Source organism: Odocoileus virginianus, chromosome 4 (assembly GCF_023699985.2).
Source record: "Odocoileus virginianus isolate 20LAN1187 ecotype Illinois chromosome 4, Ovbor_1.2, whole genome shotgun sequence".
Lineage (NCBI taxonomy): Eukaryota > Metazoa > Chordata > Mammalia > Artiodactyla > Cervidae > Odocoileus > Odocoileus virginianus.
Genome location: NC_069677.1, coordinates 12,782,470 through 12,802,758, shown reverse-complemented (window position 1 = coordinate 12,802,758; position 20,289 = coordinate 12,782,470). Strand labels below are relative to the sequence as shown.

The following is a 20,289-nucleotide window of genomic DNA, read 5'->3' as shown; positions in this document are numbered from 1 at the left end:
GGAGAAGGAAATGGCAATCCACTCCAGTATTCTTGCCTGGAAAATCCCATGGACAGAGGAGCCTGTCAGCCTACAGTCTATGGGATCGCAAGAGTTGGACACGACTTAGTGACTAAACCACCCACCCATATATAAAAATAAAATGAAGCAGTATTATTTTAAATGGTTTAATAACCAGTGAAGAAATATTTTTTTATATTCTTGGATACTGCCTAAAAATGGGTTGTTAAAAACTATTGGAGATTTTAGATTTTAAATGCTCTGCTATTAAGTTTTATCATAATACCTGTCACATGCATAGAAATATTATTTTAAATTGAGGTATATTCTATAGACTGTAACATATTTACTTTTTAAATTAAACTAATGTTGCATTCATTTTTGTCATGAAAATTTCATGTACCTCTTGCAGTAATTTTAGGTAATCACAGTATTGTAAAGCCTGGGTGATAAGTCGCTGATAGCATACTAAGAGATTTCTGTTTACTTAAAAAGTCAAATTCACTAAAATTAGAATAAATATTCTCTCATCCAGATTCTAGAATTGTGTCTCATTTAGTATGATCCTTAACGCCCACATTTTACAGGAATCAGCTTTAGCCCTTTGGAGTAATTCACCTAAGATTTTCTAGTTATGTGTGATGTACCTGTTTCTTGGAGATAGACTGTAAGTAGTTTTACATTTGACTTTTAGATTTTTAGGGGGAATAAGTTTGTTTTTTTTCCCTTCTACAAACCCATTTTGATGATTTTCTTTGGTGTTCAAGTAGGATTATTTTGTTTTTATAGATTCTCATTTGACAGAATACATGGTGTCTCTACCTTTGATTTATATTTTTCAGTATATAAGCCATATAACTTAAACCAGTTAAGTTTTCATCAATAATTTTTTAAAATGACCTTTACCCTTCAGTTTATAAATGTGTGTTTTAGTCGCTCAGTCATATTCAGCTCTTTGTGATCCCATGGACTGTAGCCTGCCAGGCTCCTCTGTCCATGGAATTCTCCAGGCAAGAATACTGGAGTGGGTTGCCATTTCCTTCTCCAGGGGATCTTCCTGATCCAGGGATTGAACCCGGATCTCCTGCATTGCAGGCAGATTCTTTACCATCTGCCACTATTTCTCTTTTAATTAATACCATGATGGTGGTGGTTGTTTAGTCACTAAGTTGTAGCCTGCCAGGCTCCTCTGTCCATGGAATTTTCCAGACAAGAATACTGGAATGGGTTGACATTTCCTTCTCCAGGGGATCTCCCCCACCCCACAGATCAAACCTACATCTCCTACATTGCAGGTGGTCTCCTACATTGCACGCAGATTCTTTACCACAAGCCAGCAGGAAAGCCTTGATTAATACCATCGTGCTCATCAAGTCGCTTCAGTCATGTCCAACTCTTTGCGACCCTGTGGACTGTGCCCTCCCAAGCTCCTCTGTCCATGGGATTCTCCAGGCAAAAATACTGGAGTGGGTTGCCATGTCCTTCTCCAGGTGATCTTACCCATCCAAGGGTTGAACCTGAGTCTCCTGCATCTTTTGCATCACAGGCAGATTCTTTACCGCTGAGTCACCAGGGAAGTCCAGTTAATATCATATTTTACCATAAACAGAAATTGCTTTTGAGCTTCCCTGGCATTGCAGTGATTTAAGAATTCACCTTGTAAAAAAAAAAAAACAGAATTCACCTTGCAGTGCAAGGGATGCTGGTTCCATCCCTGGTCCAGGAAGATCCTGTGTGTTGCTGAGCAGCTAAACCAGTACATCACAACCACTGAGCCCATATGCTGCAACTACTGAAGCCAAGACTCCTAGACCTTGTGCTCCACAAGAGAAGCTACCTCAGTGAGAAGCCCGCACAGTAGAACAAAGAGTAGCCCACGCTTACCGCAAGTAAAGAGAGCCTGCGTGCAGCAGCAAAGACCCATCATAATAAATGGATGGGAAATAAATAAATAAAATAAGTAAATAAATATTTAAAGAAAAAGGAAGAAATTACTTTTTATGTTGATATTCTACTAGCATCCCCAGGACTATTTGTCTAACATAAGTACAATTTATGATGATGATGAAGTAAAGAAATGTAATCTCCCTGGTGAACTTCCTGTTATCAGGAATAGTCAAGAGAGGCTGAGCAAAAATCAGGATAGGATCAGTAGGAGTTCCTGTTCTAGAGGAGAATTTGTGCTCAATGACCTCTAAGATTCTTTCCAACTTTCACATCTTATCTTTTTGTAAATATTACTGTATGGTCATTATAAATCATAAAATACAGTGAGAAGAAAATCTACATCTTTTAAAAATAAATGTTTTTGGACTGTGAACAGTTTTCTGTTTACCAAAGCAGTGATATAGCCTATAATTCTTCTAACATGAAAATTCACATTCCAAGATTTTATTAAAATATTTTTAGTGTAATATAATATACTGATCCCTAAATGCCATTGAAATGTGAACTGTGTAATTACACTTTTCTGGATATATATGTTAAATTGATCTGTTTTTCTGTTTTTGGCCTAGGGTTCACCAATAAAGCCAATACCCATGAGGGAATTTCAAAAAACAGAAGACATGAGAAGATATTCACATCAAAATAGGTTTGAAAAACCAGTGCTAGTCATTTGTTTCTGTCTTAAAACTCAGTAGTAAGAGCATGAAATGATTTTGGTTTTGTGTAGATATATGTATAATGAAGGTGTTTAGATACTACGTGTTTTAAATATAATGTATTTATAGCTAAATGAAATGTACCTTTGTGCTCTAGAATATGAGGTAAAACTGACTTGCTGATTCTAAATTCAGATTACCTAAACCACTATCTGTATAATTATTTGAAGATACTTAATAAAGTTTATAATGATATATCTGGATTTATGCATAAATAGGGCTACATGAATTTTAAGAGTCCAGCAATTTTACTTAAACTTTTGATTAGATGACAGAACAATAGAGAAAACGATATATTCTTCATTCCCATCTCAGTTGAAGTAATCTTTTATCTATAATTACTGCCTCGCAGGATATTTCTAAAATTAGCTTGGTCATTTAGAATACTGCCACTGCTGCTTCTTTTTTCTTAATAGTACTGCTTCTTATTCTTGAACTCCAAAAAGTTTTTGTCATAAACTATATCACAGTAGTTGAAAAATTCTCAGCCTTTGATTTTTTTGCTTCCTTTTTTTTTTTTTTGAAATCTTAAAAAAGTAGGCTTGATAAGTCCATTCTTAAGTAGCATTAAATTTGTTGTGTAGAAAGTGTCATACATCATTCTTTACTTATACTTGACAGGATATTAAAGTTGTTTAGAAGGCTGAGCTATAGATGAAGAAACTGTAGGGAGAATAATGAAAGAAAGAAATCTTATAACTTGGCCGTTCTAAATCTTGTTAGTTAGTTCATGAAGATTTAGACACATTTCATGTCTTTGAAATTTATCTCAAAATGACCTTTTAGTTACCAACGTGTCCCTTTACTGAAAATGTGGTTATTTGAGATTCCAGTATCATGTGGGGATTTCTTGTTACATTTCCCCATGTTGGATAGACCTCTGCTTTATTTTTGGCTCCTCCTACCTTCTGTGTCCATTATAAGTAAAGCTCAGGATCTCCAGGATATGGCACACACCCTCAAGGTGAAAGCCAGCTTTTTGCTCAATTGCCTTACTAAAGTTTTAGATTTCTGACGCTTCAGTTCAGTCAGGTTTAGTCGCTCAGTCACGTCCAACTCTGCGACCCCATGGACTGCAGCACACCAGGCTTCCCTGTCCATCACCCACTCCCTGAGCTTGCTCAAACTCATGTCCATCAATTTGGTGATGCCGTCCAACCATCTTATCCTCTGTCATCCTCTTCTCCTCCTGACTTCAGTCTTTCCCAGCATCAGGGTCTTTTCCAGTGAGTCAGTTCTTCACATCAGGTGGCCAAAGTATTGGAGCTTCAGCATCAGTCCTTCCAATGAATGAATATTCAGGACTGATTTCCTTTAAGATTGACTGGTTTGATTTCCTTGCAGTCCAAGGGACTCTCAAGAGTCTTCTCCAGCACCACAGTCCAGAGGAATCAATTCTTCTGCGCTCAGCTTTCTTTATAGTCCAACTGTCACATCCGTACATGACTATTGGAAAAACCATAGCTTTGAATAGATGGACATTTGTCGGCAAAGTACTGTCTCTGACCCTTATATAACAAATTACCACAAATTTAGTTGCTTAAAACACACCTATTTATTATATTACAGTTCTGAGAGAGAGAAGTCTGGGCAGGCTTGTTTTGGTTCTCTGCTTAGGGCCTCACAAGGCCAAAGTCAAGGTGTTGGCTAGCCTAGAGTCTTACCTAGAGACCCTGGAGGAGAATCCATTTCCAGCCTCATATAGGTTGCTGGAAGAATTCAGTTCCATGCAGTTGTAGATTGAGGTCTCCATTACCTTGTTAGCTGGGAGTCATTTTTGCTTCTAGAGTCCACCCACATTTCTTGGTTCATGGTTTCCTCCATCTCAAGCCAGCAGTGACAGGTCGGATCTTCACATTTTAAATGTGATTTCCCTTTCTGCCACATCTCACAAACTCTCTTGCCTTCCTCTTCTGGTTTTAATGACTTGTATGATTACACTAGGCCCACCTGGATAAGGTTGACCAATTAGTAACCTTAATTTCATCTGCAGAGTCCTTTTCTGATCTGTAATGTATTTATTGGAGTAATACCGGGGGAGGAGATCTTGAGTACCAAAAATCTGCCTACCAAACCTTAATCCAGAGTTCCTGTTTTTTAACTTCTTTTTAGAATCTGTGGGGTTTTTTTTTTTTTTTTTTTTTGGCACTTCAGCAGTGCATTTTAAAAGATTACTTTATTGAATAGTTTTTTTGTTTCCACTGGAAGAGTCATTCAAAATATGTAACCTGCCACAGTGCTAGAAACTGAATCAATGATTACTGTTAACTAGGTGTTTCAAATCTCTAGATCAATACAGTCTTTGGGTAAGAACTCCATACTTTATCCCTGTCATCAGTTGAGCTTTAAGATCAATACATACCTCATGTTGCTAAATATCTCATATGTGCTAAGCACTTTTTTAGGTATTGGGAAATAGCTATAAATTTCAGAGTTCCTATCCTCCTCAAATGGAATCATGAACTGGAACCTAGAAAAACAAAATCACCTCAGAATGGCTGGCCACTCTCAGGCTCACAAGACTTGCCTGTAACCTGAGTAATGTTGCATTGCTTCATGTGTGTGCTCAGTCATATCCAACTCTTAACGACCCTATGGACTGTAGCCTGCCAGGCTCCTCAGTCCATGGAGTTTTCCAGGCAAGAATACTGAAATGGGTTGCCATTTCCTTCTTCAGAGGATCTTTCCAACTCAGGAATCCAACCTGCAGCTCCTGCATCTCTTGCATTGCAGGAAGACTCTTTACCTCTTGAGCCATTGGGGCTTCCCAACCTGAGGAATATGTTAACCTACAAAGTGTTGATCAATCCTTCTGTTACAAAGACTGAAAGGAATTGAGTTAGTTTCTAGACTGCTACTTGCTTGTTGGTCACTGCTGGGAAAAAAGTTGTTTGTTTTTTTCCTCCCAATTCTCCCCTCCCATCACCCACCATGTACATTCCTTCCTACCTCCCCCTCCCCCACACAAACACAGACACTGCCTGAGGATTAAGAAAGTTAAGGAGGTATGTTAAGAGTATTATGATAAATTGGGAAGTGTTTTATAACTGTTTGCTAAAAGGCAGTAAATAAATTTTTAGTTAACATAACAAAACTGTCATTTATTTTATATATCAAAAAAAAAATTTAAGGGCTCACTTATAACCTGATTGGCATTTTAGTTCAGGAGAGATGATAATGTCAGGCTATGTCCTATGAAATTTGTTAATTTCTACCGGAAGCAGTATAGTATTAAAGAAGTACCTGGATATTTTCAGTTTCATGTTACATAGACAAAACTAGAAAAGCTACTATATTAAATGTGATATCATGAACAAAGAAAAGCAGAAGGGCAGTTCAGAGTCTGTCATACAGAGGTACAGTTCTGGTTTACCCAGCTCAAATAGGTTCAAGATTTTAAAATGCATAATTACAAACCTGTATTTTTGTATCAATATCCCGTATTTTTGAGAGGAAGATACCACTGCCATTTGTTTAAACAATATTTCTTGAGCATAGTCTTCATAACCAACATAGTCTGGTTATGTTCTAGGTCCCTGATGTCACATAGTTAACCTTTAACAACGCAATAACAGACAAATATATGTAACAAATACTTGTCAGGTTCTGCTCAGTGCTACAAAGAAAAATAAAGCAGGATGAAAGACTTAATACTGAGTCAGTTTGAGGGGAAAGCAAGAGCAATTTTATGAGGTAATGATATTTTGATCAAAACCCAAAGAGGGATCAAGGATTCTGACTATCTAGGGGAGGAACAGTCTAAGGAGAAGCCATGATAGAGGAACACACTTAGTGTGTTCAAGGAACGCTGATGCTGCTGCTGCTAAGTCGCTTCAGTCATGTCCGACTCTGTGCAACCCCATGGACTGCAGCCTACCAGGCTGCTCCATCCATGGGATTTTCCAGGCAAGAATACTGGAGAGGGTTGCCATTGCCTTCTCCCAAGGAACACTAAGGAGTGTCAATAAGGCAGAACAGTTTTGAAGTGTGAGATGAAAATTAAGTTGTGGTTATGTTCTACTTGAGATGCTGCTAGAAATTCAGTGGTGTTACCAGGTAAGCAGGTCTAGATATATAAATTTAGAGTAAAGGGGAGAGAATTAAGGTTTAAACAACTAGATTGTTTGTTGTTATTGTTCAGTCACTAAGTTGTGTCCATCTCTTTTCGACCCTATAGCCTGCAGCACACCAGGCTCCTCTCAACTCCACTGTTTCCTAGAGTTTGCTCAAGTTCATGTCCATTGAGTTGGTGATGCTATCTAATTATCTCATTCTCTGCTGCCACCTTCTCCTGTTGCCTTCATTCTTTCCCAGTGAGTCAGCTCTGACCTCAGGTGGCCAGAGTATCAGAGCTTCAGCTTCAGCATCAGTCCTTTCAGTGAATATTCAGGGTTGATTTCCTTTAGGATAGATTGGTGTGATCTTGTTGCAGTCCAGGAGACTCTCAAGAGTGTTCTCCAGCATCACAGTTCGAAAGCATCAGTTCTTTGGTACTCAGTCTTCTTTATGGTCCAACTCTCACATCTGTACATGACTACTGGAAAAACCATAACTTTGACTATACGGACCTTTGTTGGCAAAGTGATGTCTCTGCTTGTATGCTGTCTAGGTTGTCATAGCTTTCCTTCCAACGAGCGAGCATCTTTTAATTTCATGGCTACAGTCACCGTCCGTAGTGATTTTGAAACCCAAGAAAATAAAATCTGTTACTTCTACTTTTTCCCTTTCTATTTGTAGTGAAATAATGGGACTGGTTGCCATGATCTTAGTTTTTTAAATGTTGAGTTTCAAGCCAGCTTTTTCACTCTCTTTCATCCTCATCAAGAAGCTCTTTAGCGTCTCTTCACTTTCTGCCATTAGAGTGGTATCATCTGCTTGTCTGAGATTGTTGATATTTCTCCTGGCAGTCTTGATTCTAGTTTGTGATTCATCCAGCCCAGCTTTTTGTGTGACGTACTTTGTGTATAAGTTAAATAAGCAGGATGACAATACATAGCTTTTCCAATTTTGAACCAGTCCATTGTTGTCTGTCCATTTCTGTTGCTTCTTGACCTGCATACAGATTTCTCAGGCAACAGGTAAGATGGTCTGGTAGTCCCATTTCTTTTAAGAATTTCCCACAATTGGTTTTGATCCACACAGTCAAAGGCTTTAGTATAGTCAGTGAAGCAGAAGTAAATGTTTTTCTGGAATTCCCTTGCTTTCTCTGATCCAGCAGATGTTGGCAATTTGATCTCTGGTTCCTCTGCCTCTTCAAAACCTAGCTTGTGCATCTGGAAGTTCTCAGTTCACATACTGCTGAAGCCTGTCTTAAAGGATTTTGAGTATAACCTTGCTAGCATGTGAAATGATCACAATGGTATGGTAGTAGAGACAAGCAGGAATGGTTATGGAAATAGGAGAAAGAAGGTCATGTCCCAGAGGCTAAGTGAAGAGACATTCTCAAGACATGTGGGGAGCGAGAGAAGCAAATCTCACATACTGCTGATAGGTTCAGGAAGGTGAGGGCTGAGACTAACTATTGGATTTGGACATGTAAATTCCCCCAAATTGAAGAGAGCAGTTTCAGTGAAGTTGTGAGGACAGATCCAGATTGGAGTGGGTTCAAATTAAAATGGGATGAGATTAAGTGGAAACAGTGAATTCAACCAACATTTAAAGAGGGTTGGTGTAAAAAAGGATAAAGAAATGAGAATATGAAGAAGATGTATATTAAAAAGTTTTTCTTAAAAAGCATTATTAAAGAAAAATGTTCAAATCAGGGCACATACACGCACTTGAAATGGTTTTATATGATCCTTTCTGGTACAGTTTATAGATGGCCAATAAAAGCTTTAAGAAATGTTAACAGTGAAGTTGGTAATTTGGGACAAACTTGTACTTAATGCTAGTTATTCTAGTACATGGTCCTGGAGTCACTCATCTCTCATTCTTTATTGGTTATATCCCAGTTAAAAATCTTATCCTACCAATACAGTCCTCTCTCTTCTTGCAAGACTGTGACTGAGTATGCTCTGGTTAGGCATGCTAGGATAAAAGTTGACGAGGATTAATAGAAAGTTAAGGAAGTTTTAAATCTCTATCTTTAACATTATTTTAAATATTGTATAGGAAGTTATTAAGTAATTTATTTGGTAGCCATTAAGTAATTTATTCTGTTCCTTTTAAAAATTATAAACAATTTATTCTGTCAAAGTTTTTTAATGCCTAGAAATTAAAAAAAAATTGTGAATACTTCAAAGATTTGGAACCAATATGAGAAAAAAATATAGCATGAAAGAACAATAGAGTAGCTTAAGTTTTTGTTTTCTTACATACTATATTTTTAAACTTTAGGAAATACAACAGGAAATAAATAAACCAAAATATAAGAATTAACACTGATAAAACTGAAAAGCAAATTTTACTGCTTTTTTTTTTAAGCGTCAAATCAGGTTTCATATTTTTCTTAAAGATAAAAATCAACAAAATCTTCAGTTTTATTACTAAAATTGCTCTTCAGTTAAAAATGGGAGTAGATGTGCTCTACACATAAAGTTACAGGTTCTGTAGTATTCCAGAATTGTGTTGATAAAGTGGCTTTGTTTATAAACCATCTCTATGTACATGATCTTGTTTCAGTCCTAGTAATAAAGAAGATGTAGTTCTGTGAGCTGTAAAGAAACAATACTGTTTGAAAAGTGATCTCAAATAACTATCATCAGCGCTGGCTGCCATAGACAGTTGTTCGCTATGTATAGCTTGATCGGTGATATCATCACGTGAAATATGAGTTGGAGACATCAGGTGTTCCTGTAGCTTAATGTAATGACTTGGGCTCAAGTTTATAAAATGCAGTTGGTCTTTCAATGTTGACCAGTTTGCCTGCTGATTAATAGAAAGCTACATTAACAGTAAAATTCCACTTATCTTTTATTTATCTGTCTTATCAAAGAGTTTTTTCTTTTCTATTTTTCCTTTTTGGATCAGGGTTCCAGCTGAGCCATCTTCTCTCTTATCACTATCACCAAGTCACAATCAGGTAAAAAAAAATTTTTCCACTTTTAGTTTCTTTTTAAATTAAGATGATTTTCTTCTTTTATAATACTTAAATTGCAGTTAATTCCCAAACATCTGTAAATTTTATTACCTGTCTCTTCAATCTATAATTAATATAATATGTGCACCTGATAGGAGTAGCAGTGTTTTAGACACCAGAGAGAAAATAAGTCTTTATAGTACATATAAGAACACAGTGCAGAAATGGGAAAAAATTAGCAATAAGCACATCTGAAGAAATGCTCAGTAAATGAAAAGTAAAAATTGCTTGGGTCAGCAGTAGTTTCCCAAAATTGATAAATATTCGTAAGTTGATCTTTATCCCTGCTTGCATATGCAAAGTAATCCTCTTGTTCCAGTTTTCACAGACAGACCTGGAACTTCATCAGAGAAGAGAACAATTAGTAGAACGTACTCGGAGAGAGGCACAACTTGCTGCCCTACAGTATGAGGAAGAGAAAATAAGGACCAAGCAGATTCAGCGAGATGCTGTCCTGGACTTTGTCAAGGTGAGTTCTTTGGGTTCTTTGAATGGTTCTCCTGAAGCTTCTTAGAATTAAGTGTATGTTTGTTTCACTGAGGCTGTCAGGTTTTATTTTTCATGGGGTAAAAAATGATAATCATAAGAATTCTTGAGTAAATAGTATAACTGTCTCCTTTTGTGATTAGATTAATTGTCCTCAAAGGTGGATAGGCTTGAGGATAATCAGAAGTGATAGATCTTGCTTTTAGGACAGTGACAGTCTCTTACTCTTAATGAGCTGTCTATCATTAGACGTATCACTTGACTGTCCAGCTGCTGTTTGCTATATCTCTAGTGCATCATGAAAGTGAAAATGCTGTGTAAACTATAAAGTGCCATGAAGATTTAAACTATTGTTATCTGAACCTATCACTAACTTCCTTACCTCAAAAATTTGCAAGGCTCACAGGCTTAATACTTTAGTCATCTTAGATTCTTTCCTTTCTGTTTTCTTCCCAGCTACTCAGTTAATAATCCTTATTAATACTTCTCTTTTAAACAAACTCTGTAGTTGTCTCTAAATCTGGTCCACTTTTTTGGCCTGTGTTACTTACATCTTTTTGTTTTGCAATCACCTTAGATTTTTTTTTCCTTTTAAAATAATTATTTATATTTTCGCATACTTAATATATGTCTGTCCCAGGAATTCCCTGGTGGTCCAGTGGTTAGGACTCTAAGCTCTCACTGCCACAGACCCTGGTTGGATTCCTGGTCAGGGAACTAAAATCCCACAAGCCTAGTGGCGTGGCCCATATATATGTATTTGTCTCTCCCATTTATCTGTAAACTCCATGAAGAAAGGGACGTGTTCTTTCTATCCTGTTTATTCACTGATGTTTCCCTAGGTCTAACCACGCCTTAGCCAACAGGAAAGCTCAGTAAATACTTTTTAAATGATTGAACAGATGAATCACTCATTGTCTAATTGCTTTCTCTTGTTTCATAACTCTAGCCAAAGTGTATCTTCTTTGACTACCAACACATGATAAATTCTTATATTTTTTTCAAATGTATGAAGCCTGCAATGATGATATTTGACGCCCAGAGAGGATAAGAGTTTTCCTAAGGTTAAATACTCAGCTAGTAAGTGGCAGAGCAAAGATTCTAATCAAGACAGACTGAATAGAAAATGGAAATGAAGCAGATGGAAAATTAATAGTTTCTTTTAAAAAAAAAAACTCTTGATGGTAACTAGACTTACCATGGTGATCACTTTGATATAGAAATATCAAATCATTATATTGTGTACCAGGAACTAATACAGTGTTGTTGATCAGTTATACAAAAACAGACAAACTCATAGAAAAAGAGGTCAGAATTGTGATTACCAGAGGCATGGCATGGGGGAGGGGGAGTTTGATGAAGGTATCTAAAAGGTACAAACTTCCAGTCATAAGAATTAGAGATGTAATGTATTAATACAGCATATATATTAAGTGTGAAAGTTGGTTAAGAAGGTAAATCCTAAGAGTTCATCATTTCATCATTTTTTTTCTTTTATTTTGAATCTGTATGAGATGGTAGATATTCACTAAACTTATTGTGGTAATCATTTCATGACTTCTATAAGTCAGATCATGGTGCTCTCCGCCTTAAACTGATACAATGCTGTGTGTGAATTATGTACTTAGTTGCTCAAGTCGTGTCCGACACTTTGCGACCCCATGGACTGTAGCACACCACCTCCTCTGTCCTTGGGCATTCTCCAGGCAAGAAAACTGGAGTGGGTTGCCATCCCCTCCAGGGGATCTTCCCAACCCAGTGATCAAACCCAGGTCTCCCACATTGCAGGCAGATTCTTACATCTCAATAAAACTGGAAGGAAAAAAGAAAGGGGGACAGGCTGACTCAAATCCCTGGTCTATGACTAGAATGCTATACTGACTCTCAGTTAATGATAATGGTTAACACATATTATGCCCTAAGTGTTGTTCTATGCATTTTATATAAAATAACTCATTTAGCTTGACTTATGTAGAAGTAACATAACTAGTAAGAGATAATTACATTGTAGATAGCCTTGATTAAAGGTCACATTAGAGCTTGATCTTCAACAGTTAGGCAGACAAGAGCCATTTTAGTTCTTAAGCAGGAGAAAAATATGAGAGGGAAAGTACTTCTGAGAAACTAATCTCATGTTAGAATATATTAAAAGATGAGGAAAGAAAGAAAATGAAATAGAGAGTAATTGCAGGAATTAGATGAAGGCATACAACTAGACAATCTCTAAGTTTCCTAAGGAAAAGCAGTGCTGTCCAGTGGTAAGGTCCTGTATCAGAAATACCTGAATTTGGATCTAGCTTTGCTACTAGGTATATGCTTGACTTTTGGAAAGTTACAGAGCCATTCTATGCCTTTATTTTCCTTATTTGTGTAATATTTAACAGTTAAATATCCGCTATTTCAGAATAATTGTGGCTGCACCTAGTACTTTTGTTAGTATGGTATGTGCTACACCCTTTGCTACCACAAAGGGTTTTATAAAATAACAGTAAGAGTTTTTAGAAGAAGCATCATTATGTCCTATACATAGACGTATAAAGAGTTTTTAGAAGAAGCATCATTATGTCCTATACATAGATGTGTAATGAATGTTGAAAAATTATTGACAATGAATGGGGAAAAAAAGGTTCCAAAGCAAGACTTTGAGGCTACAAGAATGGTTTTGATGGGAATTAGCTTAGTGGAAAGAAGGTCAGATTTAGAGTTAGAAGACATAGGTGCAAATCTGAGTTCTGCTGCTTACTTTGTGACCTTGCACAGACCATATAAACTCTCTATCCTCAATTTTTTCATCTTTAAAGAATATGATTATGGTGTTTATCTCACAGAATAAGAATCACTTGAGATACTGTGTATGGGAACACATTATAAAACAGTGCAGATATTGTGAGATTGTTGACGTAATAATAGAAATTAGCAAGTTAAATGAAAGAGCCAGTTATTATGGGAAATGGAAGGGTTTTTTTGGTTATGTTGAATGTAAGATGACATTCAACATAAGGGTTTCCAGGTAGACAGTTTCCACAGACATTTGAAAATATAAGCCTGAAATTTGGCTGATGGGAGAGAGCTAAAGCTGTTAGCATTGGAGTAATATTTGAAGCCATTAGAGGAAGAAAGAATGATTTCATTGAGAGAATTTAGTGAGAGATCACTACTCTGTGAATATGTTTTTATCCGTGTACATATTTTAAAAAGCATAGTTTTTAAAATGTTCTGTTTATAGATGCTTGTATACACAGAAGAGTACTGTTTATCAGCTTACTGCTTTTCTGCATTTAAAATATAAACTACTTAAGGAAAGGGTGGCATCTAGTAACCAGTTAATTTAGAAAAGTGTCATACATAAGAGATACAGAAATTAATGTGAATGGTTACTTAATAAACAGAAATTTTCATTTCCAATGTTCCAAATTCTAACCAACTTTCCTTTCTTGTGGGGTATATAGCAAAAAGCATCGCAAAGTCCACAAAAACAACACACCCCCTTAGTTGGTGAGGTAAGTTTATATAATCACCTTTCTTTGAAATTTTTTATTACTGCAATGAAAATGAAATAGTTTGCATGTGATTATCATATGTTTTCAGTGATCAAATTATTGCCATTTTCTTTTTTCCCTTCATAAAAATCTACTTACTAGGGAGAAAAAGACATGGGCCAGGAAGTTTATCACAATCTATAGATCAGGATTTTTTTTTTAATTTATACACATCCATCTGGAGGTTATTTATTACCCTCCTTGCATCCCCAGCAGAGATATCATCTCCCTCATCCATTTTCAAAGCTACTGTGTAATGAGAGGTGGTTCTGAGATCTGTATCTAACACAGGTGATTGGTGTCAGTATTAAACCAAAAGCTCAACATAGTATTTCCACTTCGGAGCTCATTTCCTAAGTGTGTATGTTATTGGTTATATTTTGTCCTCATTAATTTTATCATAAGTTGTACATTTTCATTACAAATTGACATGTAAGATTAATTGCTTATTAACCTTTTTAAAAATCTGTGCAACTATTTTGATCTGTTAAACTGATGCTTACTAAATGAGTATTTTTCTTGTAATTGACTTTTTCATTAGCTATTTTCCTTTGTCTTTGCCTTTTTATTTTTTGAGTTTATGATCACCACTTCCTTAAGAATGCATTAACGTGTTTTTTCATGTGAGTGATGACTTTGTTTTTTGTAAAATAAGTTATTTGAAAACCTAACACATGAGGCTTTATAAGCATCAGTTTTCAGCACAGTGTTTTTGTAGCACAAGTGTTTCTAGATTGGTAAAATATATTGGAAATGTTTTAAATTATCCATTATAAAGTTTTTAAAATTTTATTAGACATATAATAACTATTTTTGTTCATTTATTTGAGAACTTGGGCATTGGTAACACCTAAAAGATTCACTCAGGCATTTTCAATTGTCTTTTCTTCTCATGGTAATAACTGTACAAACCTTTGACAGTCAGAATTTGATAAGTTAATATACTCTTCCTTTTTTACCCGAACATTTCCTTCTTAATGATCCTTCTGGAGTAATTCATTATATAAAACTAAAGCTCTTCAGGAAAATGACATGTACAGTTTAAAATTTCCAGTTGTACCCTTGTTTTGTCTTGAAAGGTAATGAAGAGATGCTTGGAATATGAGGCATCACTCTTGGGTTTATTGTTTTGAATTTATCACTAGCTCACTAAATAACCAGAAATTCTTTATGTTATTGCTTCATCCGTACTTCAGCTTTCTCTTCTTAGAACAGAGAATAATTTCCGGTTCCCTCCTCACTTTAGAAAGTTTTTAGGCGATAAAATCATACTTGGAATTGTTTAAGCTCTTTAGGAGAAAATCGTCACTCACAGCTTACTAGCTGTTAATGATGCATGAATTCTGAATGATTGTGAATGTGGTCCTGTATGTTGGCATCTTTACAAGTTTGTGTTAATATGTCTCTCTGCATGTGTATTTGTGAAATTCGTCGTGTGTGTGCATAGCTTGGTTTTGACACTGCTTCATTTTTCTCCACCTCTCCAGTGTCCCTTCCCATCCAGAAGGTCTCAGCACACTGATGATAGTGCCTTGTTAGTGGTAAGAACCTTGCACAAAATGGAGTTTTACATTGCTGTGTCTCAAGATTGGAGAATAGCTATTGTACTTTTCATTCTGAATTGACCTAAATATCATAAAACATGATGAGCATCATTACTGAATGCTTTACAACTAGTTAGAATGTCTCCCTACATTACTTTGCATGATTTACTCAGTATTCCAAGTATTCTGCAGATGTGATTCAAATACCTTTGTTAGTGTTCTCAAAAGTAAAACATCTGCATTGAGAACCATATTGGCTTTGTATGTGTGTTGGAGGAGAGTTTAAAAACATATTTGTTTTTAAAATGTCATTTCTAATTACAGATGACCATTGTTAATCATTAATTTGTTTTGTGAGTCACCTGTATGATGAATGGTTACCTTATTACTTCATGATGCTAATTATACAACTATATATTTGACACCCTATTTTATTATCTATTTTAAGCTACTAAAAATCCCAAACTTTAAAAAAATACGTCCATCTCAAGATTATCCCTCCATACCCATTTTATGTTTTAAACTCAGGGAAACATTAACTTGGAATGCTATCTAGTGATCTTTGTTAACATTAGTTTGCTTTTCTTTTTTAATTTTATTTGATTTTATTGAACACATGCAAATTTAGAAGATACCTTAAAACACAGTGGTTTACTTTTTTTTTTTTTTCCATTTATTTTTATTAGTTGGAGGCTAATTACTTTACATCATTGCAGTGGTTTTTGTCATACACTGAAATGAATTAGCCATGGATTTACATGTATTCCCCATCCCGGTCCCCCCTCCCAGTGGTTTACTTTTATTGTCTGTCTCATCAGCTGAAAATGAGTATAACAGGAGAACTTTATTGAGAGTCTCATTTTTTATCAGCTTTGCAAGAGGATTCTAACCATTTACACAGTTGGTTTTCCCATCATGTTTTATGTTACTTTTTTCAGTGTAGTATTGAAAACCAGCGGTTCAAAAGCCTATTGTCTGTAGCAATTCCTGTCTTAGCTGGTAACTGCTGCCGCTGTGCATGCTATTGCATGAACTACATCGTCGGCATGAGATTCTTGTTACATAAATTTCACTGTCAAAATCTCTGTGTTCTGCAATCATCATTTCCTTTATGATGGATAAAGCATATTTTAACTGGGCACTCTTATAAAGAAATAAGCTTCTGGAGTTTTAGTTGAAGCTTAAGAAGCAAATAATAAATTAATGTAAAAAAAATACTGAGAGCCTGTGATGATCCAGACACTGTACCAGCATTATTTCATTCATCCTCACAGCATCCTAAAGAGCTAAGGGTAAACTTAACACCATTTTACAAATGATTGCTGAGGCACAGAATGTTTTGTCCAGATGTGACTTCTCCAAGATCACATAGCTAATAGTACAAGGCTGGTTCAGATCTAGATCTGGGTGACTTAAAACCTGCATGAACACTGTGCCATGTTGCCTCCTGTACTATAATTGAAAACACTTCAGGGAACTGAAGATGAGATTTAATAACACGTATAGTAAGTGCTGAATGCCCAGACGTTTTTATCAAGGAAAAAGTGGAGTTTGGAAAAAACAGCCACAAAATCCCCCCTTAGCGTGAAATTTGAAATTTCAGCCATTTTCAAACACATACACTTGTATTTTACTTAATAGTATTCATGTCTGGCGTAAATTAGATGGCCTTTAAAAGCAAGAACCATGTCTCAGATATTTTTGCATGCCAAATAGTGTCCAACATGTACACAAAGAGCCATTATTTAAATCATACCTCTCCTCTGATCTTATCAAAACTCCTCTTAAATGACTTTTAAGAGTTTAAGTATCATCTTCACATGGTAGAATAAAGTCCATATACTTCTTAACATGGTCTGCAAGCCCTTTAGAATAAGTTGCAAACTTCTGAACATGGCCTCTAAGTTCCTGTGCACTCTGGGTATTATCTGTCTCTCATCTCTGATCTCATGCTATATCAGCATTTTTTTCTGCTCTGCAGATATGAGAAACCCTTTTCCACCTCAGGTTCTTTGCAAATGCTGTTCCCTCTGCGTGGAATGTCTCTCATTCCATGCATATACCCCTTGGTTGACTCCCACTGATCTATCTGATATCAACTTAAATGTCACACCCTTAAAATGGCTTTTTTGCCACTTTGCTTACCCCAAATCAGTTCTCCACTGTATTCGTCTTCATAGTACTTTTAGGTGGGAGTTTATTGTTTTTTATATCCCTCTCCCCAACGATAGATGTTAGATTATAAGTTTCATGGGTGTGGGGATATTCTCTGTTGCATTTACTTATGTATATTCAATCCCTATCTAATTCCTGGGATATATTAGTTATTAATTACTAATAAGTATTCCTGAGTAATAAGTATTCATGAATAATTTGGAAGTTTTATGTATTCTTTGCATGTAATAATTGCTCATTTGTTAAGGTGGTCAAGTGGTTAGGATTAGGTGTTTTCACTGCAGTGGCCAGGGTTCAGTCCAGGGAACTGAGATCCTGCAAGTTGCATGGTGTGGGCAAAATAAAAAAAATAAAATCACAGTCAGGAAAATTATAAAAAGTTGTCAAAAAAAATATAGTTTCGTGATGAGAAGGTCTGATGATACAGCAAGTAAATGTTGAATCTGATTTAAAGACCTCGAAATATGGGATTTGATATAAGTATTAGAAATGTTTAATATCTGTTACACTAACATTCTATTAGGGTTGCCCTTCAGGCTCTGTTGCTTTCATATATGTTACATCTATGTCTATCCCATCTCTAGATAATGGCAAATAGCTAGACTCATTTCACTTCCTCTTCTCTCCATTCCTTTTTTCCTCCTTTGCCAACATAGTGCCATTTAACCTTTTTATACTTGAGATTGGGCTTCCCTGATAGCTCAGATGATAAAGAATCTGCCTGCAATGCCGGAGACCTGTGTTTGATCCCCGACATTCAATCCCTGGGTTGGGAAGTTCCCCTGGAGGAGAACATGGCAACCCACTCCAATAGTCTTGCCTGGAGAATCCCCATGGACAGAGGAAACTGGTGGGCTACATACAGTCTGTGGGGTCTCCAGAGTCAGATATGACTGCGACTAAGCACATAGCACATACTTGAAATTGACAGTAATTCAAGTCCATTTGATTACAAGGAAGCCCAGGAAATTTAAAAAAGTAAAAGCATGTAAAATGTAAGACTGCTGTCACAGTCTGTTCTTGGTACATTTCTTTCTTCACTTTTTTCTGCCTTAAGATATATAATGTTACTGTAAGTATTACATGCTTTTTTTTTTTTTGCACACATGAAAAAAACATTGCTATCTATCAACTCATTAAAATTATAGTTGTATTTATTTTATTGACCATCTTACCTTTTTCTAAATACCACTTGTGTTCTTGTTCATTTATCCCATGATTCAGGTATTTGTGATCATAGTTTAATTTGTTTTTTAATTATTTAACTTATAAAGACTTTAATATCTTTAAGCCTTTGGCATTTTTAACAGGTAAAATCCCACCCAAGCACCCTTTGTGAAAGTCTTGTCTTCTCTGATTTCCATTCCCCACCAGTAAAAAAAAATTGTCATGTTTTGAACAGCTTTTATCTATAAAATTCTGTATAATAGATTATAACAGTATTTCTAATATATTTAACTAGTTGTATGTATTCATAGATTGGTGAAAGTATAAAACATTCAAACAAAAGAAAAGGAAAATTGTATGTTTTAGAGGTCATTTGAACTTTCACAGAAGCAGAAATGAAATGCTGGTTCATCCTTAGGGTGTGATGCAAAACCCTTATATCCTGGCATCTCACACCAGAGCCATTAACCTGAATTATAATAAATCTAATTTGGATTAATATTGAAAAAATATTGCCCTCATTCATGCCAGTTCTGGTCAGTTAAAATGAACTCTTTGACTGCATTTGTTTACCCTGTCGTAGGAATAGCACAGGACTCATTTGTTTCTAAGGCTGTTTTGCTAAAAAATATATATATATATATGTTCTATTTTATTTCTGTATTAAATCAGTCTTTCACTTCTTGATTAATGTGGTATGGGGTATTGAAATAGTTGAATTAAAGGTGGAGAAACTGTGTTAAATTACAGGCCTTTTCTCCCAGGTGTTCTCTTTCTGCCCTGTCAATGTCTTAGTGAACCATTTGAAAGTTTGTCAGTGACCTTTCCTTTTCTGCCTTTACTGAGAAGACCTGCCTGCCTGCCCGCCTGCCGGCCTGCCTGCCTGCCTGCCTGCCTGCCTGCCGGGCTGGCTGTCTGACGTTTTGCTAACATAAATGCTGCCTTCTGTTTCTTCTCTTTTTCTTTTGCAATTTAGTCACTGTCAGGTGTGAATCAAGTGGGTTATGCTGCTACCCTGCCTCATTCTTCTGCGTTCAGGCCTCTTCAGGTATCAGTATATCTCATTATTGTAATTTACCAGGAACTTTTGCAAGTTTTATTATGCAGAAACATAGAGCCTTCATTAATTCTTTATATTGAGATTTTGCTTGAAATATTCTATTATCAAAGAATTTTTTGATCATGAGTTTACTTTGTAACTTTGTTACTATTTTACTTTGATCATGAGTTTTTATTTGAATTAACTCTGTTGGCTAAGTGCATGCAAAATAACTTGAGTCCCAGTCTCCCAAACTGGGAGACTGTCTACTGCCAAAACCCTTTTATAGTAGGGGTCAGTAAGCTATGGTCCCTAGGCCACCGGTTTCTGTTTTATTGACACACAGCCACCATGTGTCTATGGCTGCTTTTGTGCTTAAGTAGGAAGTTACAGTGGAGATCATATGGCCTGTAAGTCTAAATTAAAGACCTGTGGTATTTTATTTTTTGAAGGCTTCCCTCTAAGGATGATAATTCCATGCTTATTATCATTTGGTACATAAATGATTAATAATCCTCATTGTCAACCAGGTCCTCTCCTTGTCTAACTTATATCTGTCCTCCTGTGATTTACACCTCACCTGTTTCTTTTCTTTTCA

General features: G+C 36.0%; 1 protein-coding gene across 8 annotated transcripts in view; it reads left to right on the top strand.

Moving 5' to 3' along the window:
* Positions 1–20,289, top strand: part of LRCH3 (leucine rich repeats and calponin homology domain containing 3) — a 105,558-nt gene that overhangs the window by 64,509 nt on the left and 20,760 nt on the right. For 2 of the 8 annotated variants that reach the window (XM_020893621.2, XM_020893618.2), the window contains exons 10-15: positions 2,517–2,593; positions 9,633–9,684; positions 10,061–10,210; positions 13,677–13,727; positions 15,254–15,307; positions 19,629–19,700. In XM_020893621.2, the coding sequence (XP_020749280.1) occupies positions 2,517–2,593; positions 9,633–9,684; positions 10,061–10,210; positions 13,677–13,727; positions 15,254–15,307; positions 19,629–19,700 (456 nt within the window). The remainder of the gene's footprint in view (positions 1–2,516; positions 2,594–9,632; positions 9,685–10,060; positions 10,211–13,676; positions 13,728–15,253; positions 15,308–19,628; positions 19,701–20,289) is intronic. The other 6 variants (XM_070466140.1, XM_020893620.2, XM_020893619.2 and 3 more) reach the window with 5 other exon arrangements.